This window comes from Callithrix jacchus, chromosome 1, assembly GCF_049354715.1.
Source record: "Callithrix jacchus isolate 240 chromosome 1, calJac240_pri, whole genome shotgun sequence".
Lineage (NCBI taxonomy): Eukaryota > Metazoa > Chordata > Mammalia > Primates > Cebidae > Callithrix > Callithrix jacchus.
The window spans coordinates 112,128,382-112,140,475 of record NC_133502.1 but is presented as its reverse complement, the minus strand read 5'-3'; the positions used below and the strand labels follow the sequence as shown (position 1 = coordinate 112,140,475).

The 12,094-nt window shown below is 42.9% G+C and overlaps 2 protein-coding genes across 10 annotated transcripts in view; one reads left to right on the top strand and one right to left on the bottom strand.

Moving 5' to 3' along the window:
* The window catches only part of RIC1 (RIC1 partner of RAB6A GEF complex), a 134,254-nt gene extending 129,959 nt beyond the window's left edge, over window positions 1-4,295 (bottom strand). For all 9 annotated transcript variants that reach the window (XR_008481523.2, XM_008996619.6, XM_078368494.1 and 6 more), the window contains exon 1: window positions 3,884-4,295. Coding sequence is in view for 6 of the 9 variants with exons in the window: in XM_008996619.6 (XP_008994867.1) it covers window positions 3,884-4,027 (144 nt within the window). In the remaining 3 variants the exon portion in view is untranslated. The remainder of the gene's footprint in view (window positions 1-3,883) is intronic.
* The window catches only part of PLGRKT (plasminogen receptor with a C-terminal lysine), a 281,104-nt gene continuing 272,642 nt past the window's right edge, over window positions 3,633-12,094 (top strand). The window contains exon 1 of the mRNA XM_035305199.3: window positions 3,633-3,770. The gene's annotated coding sequence lies outside the window, so the exon portion shown is untranslated. The remainder of the gene's footprint in view (window positions 3,771-12,094) is intronic.

Below are 12,094 nucleotides of genomic sequence, written 5' to 3'. Positions count from 1 at the left end.
AATCAACGGTGAACCCCAGAAGACTTCAGAGCAGTGAATTTATAAAGATGTCTCTGGAGGCAGTGAGTAATGCAACAGAGTTAAAAGGGTGAAAACGGGAATGCTGGGAAAATACAGATACAAAAAATGGCCTTCCTGAGGTCACACAGTTAATCATAAACCTGATCCAAAGCTTGGTTCTTTTGACATCTCATTGTTTTTCTCATGATTAGCATATAACAATGGGAACTAAGTCTTTGCTCAGGATTACTAAAAGACATAGAATTTATTTCATAAGCCTAGTAATTATTTGCCCATTTCAGCTTTTTATTAGCCACCTATAACAGTGATAACTCACAAGATTTTCATTTATCATATTAACACACTAACATCTTGACACAGTTTACATATAACATGTCTCTTCATCCCTTTTATACACATCTATCTTTTACAGTTGGTGTTCAAAAATACTTCTGAAGGTATTTAAATGTTTAAAGTCAGTGACCTGAAAAATGAGATATGACTATACATCTAATTTAGAATGGCTACAGTCTAAGGTATCATTTTGATATTCACATATACAGACTTTCATATTCAGTTAGACAGTATATTAAAGGAATTGTGAGCCCCCAGTACAGTACAAAATGTAATTCATCTCACACCATACCTATGTCAATCATAACCTTCTTTATATAACAGTTTCATCCTCAAAGCTGAAACTTGTCCATTTACAATAACGTTGGCTGAAATGTATCAGTTACCTCCAATAAAGTTCTACCTCTACCACCCCAATCTAATCTACATATACTGAGCCTTTTTAACACCTTCTTGGGGGCTCCAAAATATGATATTGGGGCTCCAATATTAAAAAGCTAAGTGACTATCTACAGAGACTCTTTTGTTCATAAACAACACTATACTGTATTTCTCAAATTTGGGGTAGGAAATAATTCTGAAAAGATATGGCTCTATAACAGTGGAATTCCAAATACCTTCTTAAGGGAGAGGACAGTAGTTGTAAGTAGTACATAAAGCTATAAGACCCATTAAATATAGTTAGTCTTAGAGATTTTAATATTTCCATCGTCTTATGAATCAACATTGCACACATCCAACTTCCACAATTCTTCTGAACATTAAAACAACCAGCTTAGACTACTAAACGCATGTCCCTTCCACAAGGCTAGTTGTCTCTTAAAAACATATCCCTCCTAAGAGAGCTTGATTTACTAAGTGAGCTTTAACAAAATTTCAAGTAACCAAATCTTGTTTTATCCTCTCATCTTTTTGAACATGTTCCTCTGCTTTCAAATGCCCTCAAGCAGCTGTAGGACTTCAACTCTGTAAAACCCTTTAGATCTTCAAAATTCGCTTTATTATAAAATTACTTGCTTCTACAGCCTCTCAAAAATCAAAGCTTTTATCAGCTCCATGAAAACTTTTTAAACCAATTCACTCTAAATTATGGCAGTATAACTGATAGTAGCCCTTTAATTTACCTGTAGGCATTTTCACTTTTAAATGAAGTTTGTTAACCTAAATTTACTTTAACTTATATACTTTCAGAAAGTTTAGAAATTAGAAAATCAAAATGAAAACTTTCATACAGAGCAAGAAAGGGCATATCACAGGAAGAGAACACTAGAAGCTGAAGTCTAGCATATGTATCCCATTCACCTAGTCATGTAATCATATACCTTATCATCATCTGGTTCAACATCTGAATTTTTCTTTTTTTGTTTTTTTTTTTTGAGATGGAGTGTTGCTCTGTTGCCAGGCTGGAGTGCAGTTGCACAATCTCGGCTTACTGCAACCTCTAACTCCCGGGTTCAAGCTATTCTCCTGCCTCAGCCTCCGTAGGTGGGACTACAGGCACACCACACCCAGCTAATTTTTAGTACAGACGGGGTTTCACCACGTTGGCCAGGATGGTCTCAATTTCTTGACTTTGTGAATACCTGATTTTTTAAGTGACAACAAAGCTGGTGCCTAGAGACCAAGGTTAACCACTCACACTACAGTACTATGCAGGCTCCTCTAAGGTATTCCTGCATTTCATTTCACTCTAGGGGTCTAAATCCTTGGGTTTCCTATGGTCTAACTTTTGCATACTGGATCTTAGTATTAGTGGTCCCTGCACTTCTGTGAAAAAAGGAAGTTTCATGTGAGGTGGGAATTTGAAAGAAGAGTATAAATAATTTAAATTCCAAGACTGCCTTGGATTTATAGATATGATATCTAACTCCAAAATCAAACAACAGATATTCACAATGTCCCTAAGAAAGTTAAAGCAAATTTTTATGCTCCTTTTATGGGGGAACAAATGGTTTACAGGTTTCTGGTCAATTCATACGTCATATTGCTTACTTTTATTTAAAATTAAATTAGGTCTGCCTATTGAAAGGTACAAAAGTTAAATTTTAGACGTAAACTCTAAATTTGTTATATGCAAAAGAAATTACGTACTAAATTCAAAAGACAATTTAAATTCAAGTTCTATTTTTTCTGGATGTAGTTTAAAGCTAATAGTTATATACACCTAAACAAATTAAACATTATTCAACTGGGATATACATTGTAAACGAATATTTAGGAACCAGATGATGTTCATATACATATATATTTATGTTTATATATTTACACACACATACATATTCAAAAATACAATCAAGCACTAGACAAAACAGTCACAGTGTTGTTATTACGATTTTATAGGATTTTTTTCTGACTTACATTTGAAAATTAGATCAGCCAAAACTTGATGGCAAATAGTCTGATTTACCACCCTACTATGACAGTCAAAGGAGACAGCAGATTACCCATCACTAAATCCCATCACCAGTTTTACCAGGGCTATGGGTGAGGAATGTCAAGGGCATTACATGCAATCAAATAATAAGACACAAAGATTTGGGGATTTTAATAAACTAAAATCAGTATTTCACAAAGATTTAATAAGGGCAGAAAAACTTCACTCTGACATCTATTGGTACTGCCTTCTTTGGGGAGGGAAAAGAAGCATTTTTTTTTTTAATACTCTGAACTCTGTCGTTCTTATAGACAGATTGACATCAGTGTTTGCAGTAAGCAGAGTACCCCATCCACTACTAATTTTTTTCTCTTATCTACTCCGTAATTCAATACAAGAAAGAAAAAGATAACCAGGGCTTAAAGAAAGTAAAACAATTCAGTTCCATGCTCCTCCCAAGCCTTATTATTTCCAGGTGTTATAACTGGGAGTTACGCGGCCAGATTTGAGTTCTACTTCCGCTCCTTTTTACCCCCCTACTCCGAAGAGTCCAAGAGCAGCAGCAAAGAAAAAGACCAGCTCGAAATGGGGAAGGGATGTTGAGGTTAAAGAGGGGAGTTCAACAACCTGACTTTTAGTGAAAAATAAAGAATTCAGGCTGTAGTTTCTAGAAATAAGTTCTTATAGGCCTGTAAAGTCTGGCGCTGGGTAAAGCCCAAGAGCCTTTTCCTAACTCGAAAACAACAACCTTTAAAGTAAGGGAGAGTTGGGGCACCACAGCGGCCGGATTTCTAATTGTGGAAAGTTTAAACAAATTTGTTCCTGGGGGAATGGGGGAAGGGAGGGAAGAGCAAGTCTGGGCTCGGCCGGGAGGCGTGCGGGGTCTGCACCGCGCACGGTCGTCAGTCCAACGCAGGGAGACGCAGGGATTTTCGGCAGCAGCGACTTCATCCTTCCCGGACCACAGGCTAGAGGATGTGCCCAGAGCCGGCGGGTACATGCCGCCAAGTCGGAGGAACCGGGACGCGGACGGCGAGGGCAGGTGGGTCTGGCAACAAGGGGCAGGGTTCCAGGGCTCCAGGTGGAAGTTGGGGGTGGGACGGCGCCGGGACGCCGGGGAGGCAGCGGCGAAAGGCGGCGGGCGGCTGTACTTACTCGGCTGTACCAGATGCTGAGGCGGGCCGCGGCCAGCACGGCGAAGAAAGCCCTCTGCGGGTCGGACTGAACGTGGAAAGGCGCCTCGGCCGGGCTCCCCAGAGGGCAAAGCAGCCTCTTGGGCCAGCCGCTCAAAAAATACATGGTCCGCACGGAGCCACCGGCGCCGGGGCCCAGGGTCCCTGGCCGCGTCCGTCACACTCAGCGGCCCCGGGCTGGGCGCCCGCCTCCCACACCGCCACCGGCCGAGTGGGCGGCCACGGCGGCGACAGCTCCGGGCATCTGCCCGTTGGCCTGGCCGGACCGGGCCAACGCGATGCTGCGCGACGAAGGCTCCCCCGCGCTGACGGGGCCGAGTGTGGAGGAGGGAAGGGGAGAGTGAGTCGGGACAGAGAGAGGGAGGGAAGAGCGCGGAGGCCCGCCTCGGCCCCGCCCCTTCCTCAGGCCGCGCGGGCGTCACCACGCCGCGCCGCGTGGGTCGGGCCGGGGAGGGCTGGCGCGCGCGCTCTGGAGACTCCTGTCCTCCCCAGGCTGTTTCCTGAAGCTCCGCCCTAAGCTTCACCCGGGGCCGCGGCGCAGCGTCTACACTCCAACGGCGGCCCCGCCCTTGCTCCTCTCCCTAACAATTTGCAGGGTTTTGCTGGAAGGATCTGGGCAACCATTTGAGACTCCAAGGCAAGTGGGGCGAGTCCAGTGATAACGCAGCAGTAAGGCGACTGGGCCTGTGGAACGCGCCCTGGCTCGGCCAAATCGGACCTCCCTTCCGGATTGGCGGGGTCTCGGTAGAAGCGGGCCAGAAGCCGGCTGGAGGGGAGCTGGAGTCACGTGACGCCCTGCGCGGATTCTTACTCTTGGCTTCCGGCCGCTGTGTGTGTGATGGGCTGTAGGTGCTTTTACTTTGTGAGCGCCTTTCGTGCCGGGGTATGCAGTTAGAGGTGATGATGAAGTTCTGCCTGTATGGAGCTTATATCCCAAAGGGAGCGTTTATGTAATCTGTAAATAAACCACTCATCGTGAAAGTATTGAGTTCTGTGTCTCCTGCCTTTCAGGAGTTCTAAATCTGTTTCTTTGGAATCCGTTTTGCATTTGTCTGCTTCTCTATCAACCAAACTTTAGATAAGAGGAGGCGGTCTCTTTCGTGCTGCAAAAGGCTTGGCCTTAGTTTTAGAACTGAAAGGGACTGGTGATTTTGGACCCCAGGTATCACCTTAACTATAACTTCGGATTGACCCACTGGTAACCTCTGAATAGGAGGAGGGTCGAGGGGATATGGTATGGAATGGGCGAAGAGGGTGTCTAGAATAGAAAGATTAGCTTCTCATTGTTTACCTTTTTTGGTACAGTTTGAATTGTTCCATGTGTTTGTATTTTTCAATTAAAAAGTCAGGTTTAAAAAAATGTGAACCCACATTAAAAAGTAGCAACATAGGTATGGTGCGGTGGCTAACACCTGTAATCCCAGCATTTTTGGGAGGCTGAGGCAGGCCTTGAGGTCAGGAGTACTAGACCAGCCTAGCCAATATGGTGAAACCCGGTCTCTACTGAATTACAGGCACCTGCCACCACGCCCGGCTACAAAAATTAACCGGGCGTGGTGACAGATGTCTGCAATCCCAATTATTCGGGAGGCTAAGACAAGAGAATAGCTTGAACCTGAGAGGCGGAGGTTGCAGTCAGCCAAGATCCCGCCACTCTTCCAGCCTGGGTAACAATGCGACAGTGTCTCAAAAAAAAGTAGCAACTTAAACAGAAAAAAGGAAACAAAATAACTTAATTCGTATCAGATGTAGCATTGTAGTTGTTATTCGTAACAAAATACGTAACTTTCCTTAATTTTTCTAAACATTCACTGTATTCCCTAGAAGGTTATCATAGAACCCTGGATTCCTCAAATCAAAGTTGAAACTGCCTCACCACTCACCAGCCTGTTGTGATCAGACTGTCTCCTTGGCGTCTACCCTTCCCCAGTTCAGCAAAGCAGCCTGGAACATAGTAAGCTGGAAATACTTGCCAGACAGTGGATGAAACCCTGGTCCAGCTTAGCTACACCATTAGGCCCAGAGAGCTTTCTTAATTTGCCAATATAAAAGTGTAGAATAACAAAGTTGCATCATACTTTCATCTTACTCAGATTCAGTTATGCACTTGGCAGAAAGAAAGGAAATGAAAATATTCTAGCGCAGCAATTTTGCTGGCAGTGTTACTGAATGTTTGTCTCAGCTCTCTCTCAGTCTTTGTTCTCCTGTGTCTTAAATCTGTCATACTGTGCTCATGGACAATTTAAGGAACTTCTAAGCAATTTTTATGGCGCTCAGTTTTAACCTTAATTGCTGTCTTTAGAATCTAATTCCCCTGCCACACTCCTGTGTAACATTTAAGATTAACAAAATAATTTCAAATGCATGTCTTGATTTAATTCACAGTAAACGTTCAAGATGGGTAATATCAGTGTGATGTTATTCTCACTTTCTTAAGTGAGGAAACAGGACAAGTGTGGTAGATGTGCCTGAAGTTACATGGCCTGAAAAGAACTGGTCTTCTTTCTACAAGCCCAGTGTGCTTTTTTTTAAATTTAAGGTTTGGCCGGGTGTGGTGGTTCCTGCCTATAATTCCAGCACTTTGGGAGGCTGAGGCAGGCAGATCATGAAGTCAGGAGTTTGAGACCAGCCTGACCAATATGGAGAAACCCTGGCTCTACTAAAAAAAATAAATAAATAACTACAAAAATTAGCTGGGTGTGATGGCATACACCTGTAGTCCCAGCCACTCAGGAGACTGAGGCAGGAGAATCACTTGAACCTGGGAGGTGGAGGTTGTAATGAGCCGAGATCACACCATTGCATTCCATCCTGGGCAGCAGAGTGAGACTTCATCTCAAAAAAAAAAAAAAAAAAAAAAAATTAAGGTTACCGCAACCCTGCATCAAGCATGTCTATTGGTGCTCTTATTCCAACAGCATGTGGTCTTTAGACTGGGCTAAACTAAATTGTAATTGCTCTGGACAGTGAGTAGGAGAAGGGGAAAACCTCTAGGTCTTTCTCCGTGGGAGGGGAGGAAATGAAATATCTAACATTCCAAAACCCAGTACTTGAGAGTTCCCCCATTGTGACAAAAATATTATTGACTGGATTTTTCAAGTTTCTCTCCCCTACCCCCACCCCAACTCTGTGGCCCAGGCTGGAGTGGAGTGGTGCAGTCTCAGCTCACTGCAACCTCTGCCTCCTGGGTTCAAGTGATTCTCCTGCCTCAGCCTCCTGAGTAGCTGGGACCACAGGTGTGCACCACCATGCCCGGCTAGTTTTTATATTTTTAGTAGAGACAGGGTTTCAACATGTTGGCTAGACTAGTCTCTAACTCCTGGCCTCAAGTGATCTCCCAGCCTTGGCCTCCAAAAGTGCTGGGATAACAGGTGTGAACCACCATCCCTGGCTTCAACTTTCAAATATCATATTTTAACTTTATTTTGTAAAGTATATTAACAATTCCCATGCCTTAGGCCTTCCTTCTCCTCCTTTTTCTACCCATTTCCCCCACCACTCTAGCCAAAATTTTTGGATTCTGTTGTAAGATCAAGCTGATAAAAGTTAATAGGGGGCTGGGTAGGGTAATCACGCCTGTAATCCCAGCACTTTCAGTACTTACACGCCTGTAATCCCAAAGTGGGCAGATCACTTGAGCCCAGGAGTTTGAGACCACCAGCCTGGGGAACATGGCAAAACCTTGTCTCTACAAAAGATTAGGCAGGTGCTGCAGCATACGCCTGTGGTCCTAACTCTCCTGCCTCTTGAGGCTAAGGCAGGAGAATTGCTTGAGGCTTGGAGGCAGAGGTAGCAGTGAGCTGAGATTGTGCCGTTGTACTCTCACCTGGCTGACAGGAGTGAAATCCTGTCTCAAAAAAAAGGTGCATGTTTTCATCTACGAAACTTAAAAACTTTTTAAATTACAAGAAATAATGTTGGTAAGTGTGCACGTAAGAAACAGAGATACAGTTATACACCCTTAAGGGGAGTATAATTTGGTGCAATTTTTTTAAATCGAAGGTTTGTGGTAACCCTGTATTGAGCAAGTCTATTGGCACCATTTTTTTCCAATAGCATATGCTCGCTTCATGGCTCTGTATCACATTTTGGTAATTTTTAAATATTTGAAACTGTTGTTAGCATATCTGTTATGATGGTCTGTGATCAGTGGTCTTTGTACTTGTTTTGGGGTTTCATGTACCACATCCACGTAAGATGGAGAACTTAGGCAGTAAATGTTGTGTGTGTTCTGACTGTTCAATCGACTGGCAATTCCTCTGTCTCTTTCCCTCTCTTTGGGCCTCCTTATGTCCTGAAATGCAACAATATTGAAATTAGGCCTATGAGTAACCCAACAGTCACCTTTAAGTGTTCAAGTGAAAGTAAGAATCCTCGTCTCTCACTTTAAATAAAAAGCTAGAAATGATTAAACTAATTGAGGAAGGCATGTTGAAAGTCAAGATAGGCCAAAAGCTAGGCCTCTTGTGCCAGTTAGCCAAGTTATGAATGCAAAGAAGAAAAACTTCTTAAAGGAAATTAAAAGTGCTACTCCAGAGAACATAGGAATGATAAAGCAAAACAGCCTTGTTGCTGACCTGGAGAAAGTTTTAATGGTCTGGGTAGAAGATCAAGCAAGCCACAACATTCCCTTAAACCAGACACAGTGTCTCATGTCTGTAATCTCAGCACTTTGAAAGGCTGAGGCAAGAGGATCACTTGAGGCCAAGATGTCAAGACCAGCCTGAGCAACACAGCAAGACCCCATGTCTTAAAGAAAAAATGTTTTCATTAGCCAGGTGTGGTGGTGTGCACCTGTAGTCCTAGCTACTTGGGAGGCTGAGGCAAGGGGCTCACTTGAGCCCAGGAGTTCCAGATTACAATGAGCTATCATTGCGCCATCATTGCACCACTGCATTCTAACCTGGGTGACAGAGTGAGACCCTGTCTCTAAAACAAAACAAAAACCATCTTTAAAAAGCATTCCCTTAAGCCAAAGCCTAGGCCAGAGCAATGTTCTAGTTCTCCTCAATTCTGTGACGTCTAAGAGAGGTAAGGAAACTGCAGAAGAAAAGTTCGAAGCTAGCAGAGGTTGGTTAATGAGGTTTACCAAAAGAAGCTGCGTTCATAACATAAAAGTGCAAGATGAAGTAGCAAGTGCTGATGTAGAAGCTACAGCAGGTTATCCAGAAGATGTAGCTAAGATGTTTGATAAAGGTGACTACACTAAACAACAGATCTTCAATGTAGACAAAATAGTCTTCTATTGGAATAAGATGCCATCTAGGACTTTCATAGCTAGAGAGGAAAAGTCAATGTTTGGCTTCAGAGCTTCAAAGGATAGGCTGACTCTCTTGTTAGTAGCTAATAAAGCTGATGGCTTTTTAAGTGGAAGCCAGTGCTCATTTACCATTCCTAAATCCTAGGGCCCTTAAGAATTATGCCAAGTCTATTCTGCCTGTGCTCTATAAATGGAACAGTAAAGCATGGATGATAGCACATCTGTTTACAGTATGGTTTATTGAATATTTTAAGCCCTTTTTGAGAACTACTACTTGGAATGAAAGAATCCTTTCAAAGTTTTACTGTTCATTGATAATGCATCTAGCCATCCAAGACCTCTGATGAAGACATACAAGGAGATTAATGCAGTTTCCTTGCCTGCTAATGCAGTATTCATTCTGTAGCCCATGGATCAAGGAGTAATTTTGGCTTTTAAGTTGTATTATTTAAGAAATATCTTTCATAAGGCTAGAGCTGCTATACAGAGTGATTCCTCTAATGGATCTGAGCAAAGTAAATCTAAAACCTTCGGAAAGGGGTTGGGTGCAGTGGCTCACGCCTGTAATCCCAGCACTTTGGGAGGTCAAGGTGGCAGATCACCTGAGGTCAGGAGTTCAAGTCCAGTCTGACCAACATGGTGAAACCCTGTCTGTATTTAAAAAATACAAAAATTTGGCGGGATGTGGTGGCAGGTACCTGTAATCCCAGCTACTTGGGAGGCTAGAATCATTTGAACCTGGGAGGAGGAGGTGGCAGTGAGCCCAGATCATGCCACTGCACTCCAGCCTGGGCAACAAGAGCAAAACTCTGTCTCAGAAAAGAAAAAAAACAAAAAATTAGCCAGGCATGGTGGCATACACTAATAGTCCCAGCTATTGGGGAGACTGAGGCACAAGCCTGGCAGGCAGAAGTTGCAGTGAGCAAGATTGCACCACTGCACTCCAGCCTGGGCAATAGAGTAAGACTTCATCTTAAATAAATAAATAAAATTTTCTGGAAAGGATTCACCGGTTTAGATGCCATTAATAACATTCATGATTAACAGAAGGATGTCAAAACATCAGTATTAACAGGAATTTGGAAGAAGTTGCTTCTAATCCTTATGAATGACTTTGAGGGGTTCAAGACTTCATGTAGGAAGTCACTTCAGAAGTGATAGGAATAACAAGAGAAATAGAATTAGAAGCAGAGCCTGAAGATGTAACTGAATTGCTACAATCTCATGATAAAACTTTAATAGATGAGCAGTTGCTTCTTATTGTTTAGCAAAGAAAGTGGTTTCTTGAGATGGACTCTTCACCTAGTTAAGATGCTATGAACATTGATAAAATAACAATGTAAGTTTAGTTGATAAAGCAGTGACAGGGATTGAGAGGATTGACTCCAATTTTGAAAGAACTTCTACTATGGTTTAAATGCTGTCAAAAACTATCACATGCTACAGAAAAATTCTTCATGAGGGGCTGGGCGCGGTGGCTCACACCTGTAATCCCAGCACTTTGGGAAGCCGAGGTGGGTGGATCATGAGGTCAAGAGACCGACACCATCCTGGTCAACGTGGTGAAACCCCGTCTCTATTAAAAATACAGAAAATTAGCTGGGCATGGTGGCACGTGCCTGTAATCCTAGCTACTCAGGAGGCTGAGGCAGGAGAATTGCCTGAACCCAGGAGGCAGAGGTTGCAGCGAGCCGAGATCACGCCATTGTACTCCAGCCTGGGTAACAAGAGCAAAACTCCATCTCAAAAAAAAAAAAAATTCTTCGTGAAGAGTTCATCAATGCGTCAAAGTTTATTGTTTTCTTACTTTAAGAAATTGCAGGCTGGGCACGGTGGCTCACACCTGTAATCCCAGCACTTTGGAAGTCCAAGGTGGGCAGATCACGAGGTCAGGAAATCGAGACCATCCTGGCCAACATGGTGAAACTCCATCTGCACTAAAAATACAAAAACTTAGCTGGGCATGGTGGCATGCGCCTCTAGTCACTCGGGAGGCTGAGGTAGGAGAATTGCTTAAACGTGGGAGGCAGAGGTTAAAGTGAGCCAAGCTATACCACTGCACTCCAGCCTGGCAGCAGAGTAAGACTTCATCTAAAAAAAAAAAAAAAAAATTTGCAACGGCCACTATAGCCTTCAGCAACTACCACACTGATCAGTCAGCAGCCGTCAGCATGGGACAGGACCCTACATCAGCAAAAAGATTACTATTTGCTGGAAGCTCTGAAGATCATTAGCATTTTGTTAGCAATATATATGTGTATATATATATTTTGAGATTTAGTCTCACTCTGTCACCCAGGCTGGAGTGCAATGGTGTGATCTCAGCTCACTGCAACCTCCACCTCCCAGGTTCAAGTGATTCTTCTGCCTCAGCCTCCCAAGTAGCTGGGATTACAGGTGTGTGCCACCATGCCTGGCTAATTTTTGTATTTTTAGTAGAGATGGAATTTCACCATGTTGGCCAGGCTGGTCTTGAACTCCTGACCTCAGGTGATCTTCCTGCCTTGGCCTCCCTAAGTACTGGGATTATAGGCACTAGCCACCATGTCCAGCTGTAATAAAGTATTTTCTAAATTAAGCTATATACAATTTTTAGACATAGTGCTATTACACACTGAATAGATGACAAAATTGTCTAAACATAACTTTTATAAGCACTGGGAAACCAAAAAATTTGTGTGACTCGTTTTATTGCAATATTCACTTTATTGGGGTGGTCTGAAACCAAACCTGCAATATCTCTGAAGTATGTCTGTATTTCTTTCCTGTTATTATTTTCTAAGGAAATAAACATTGAAGGTGTATCCAAGAGGGAATAATCTAAATATCCCCAAAATACATTAATTACTGTTTTTCCTTACACCTGATTATTAGCAAAAATAAAAGCTTATATTGAGGAAGATTATTTAATGA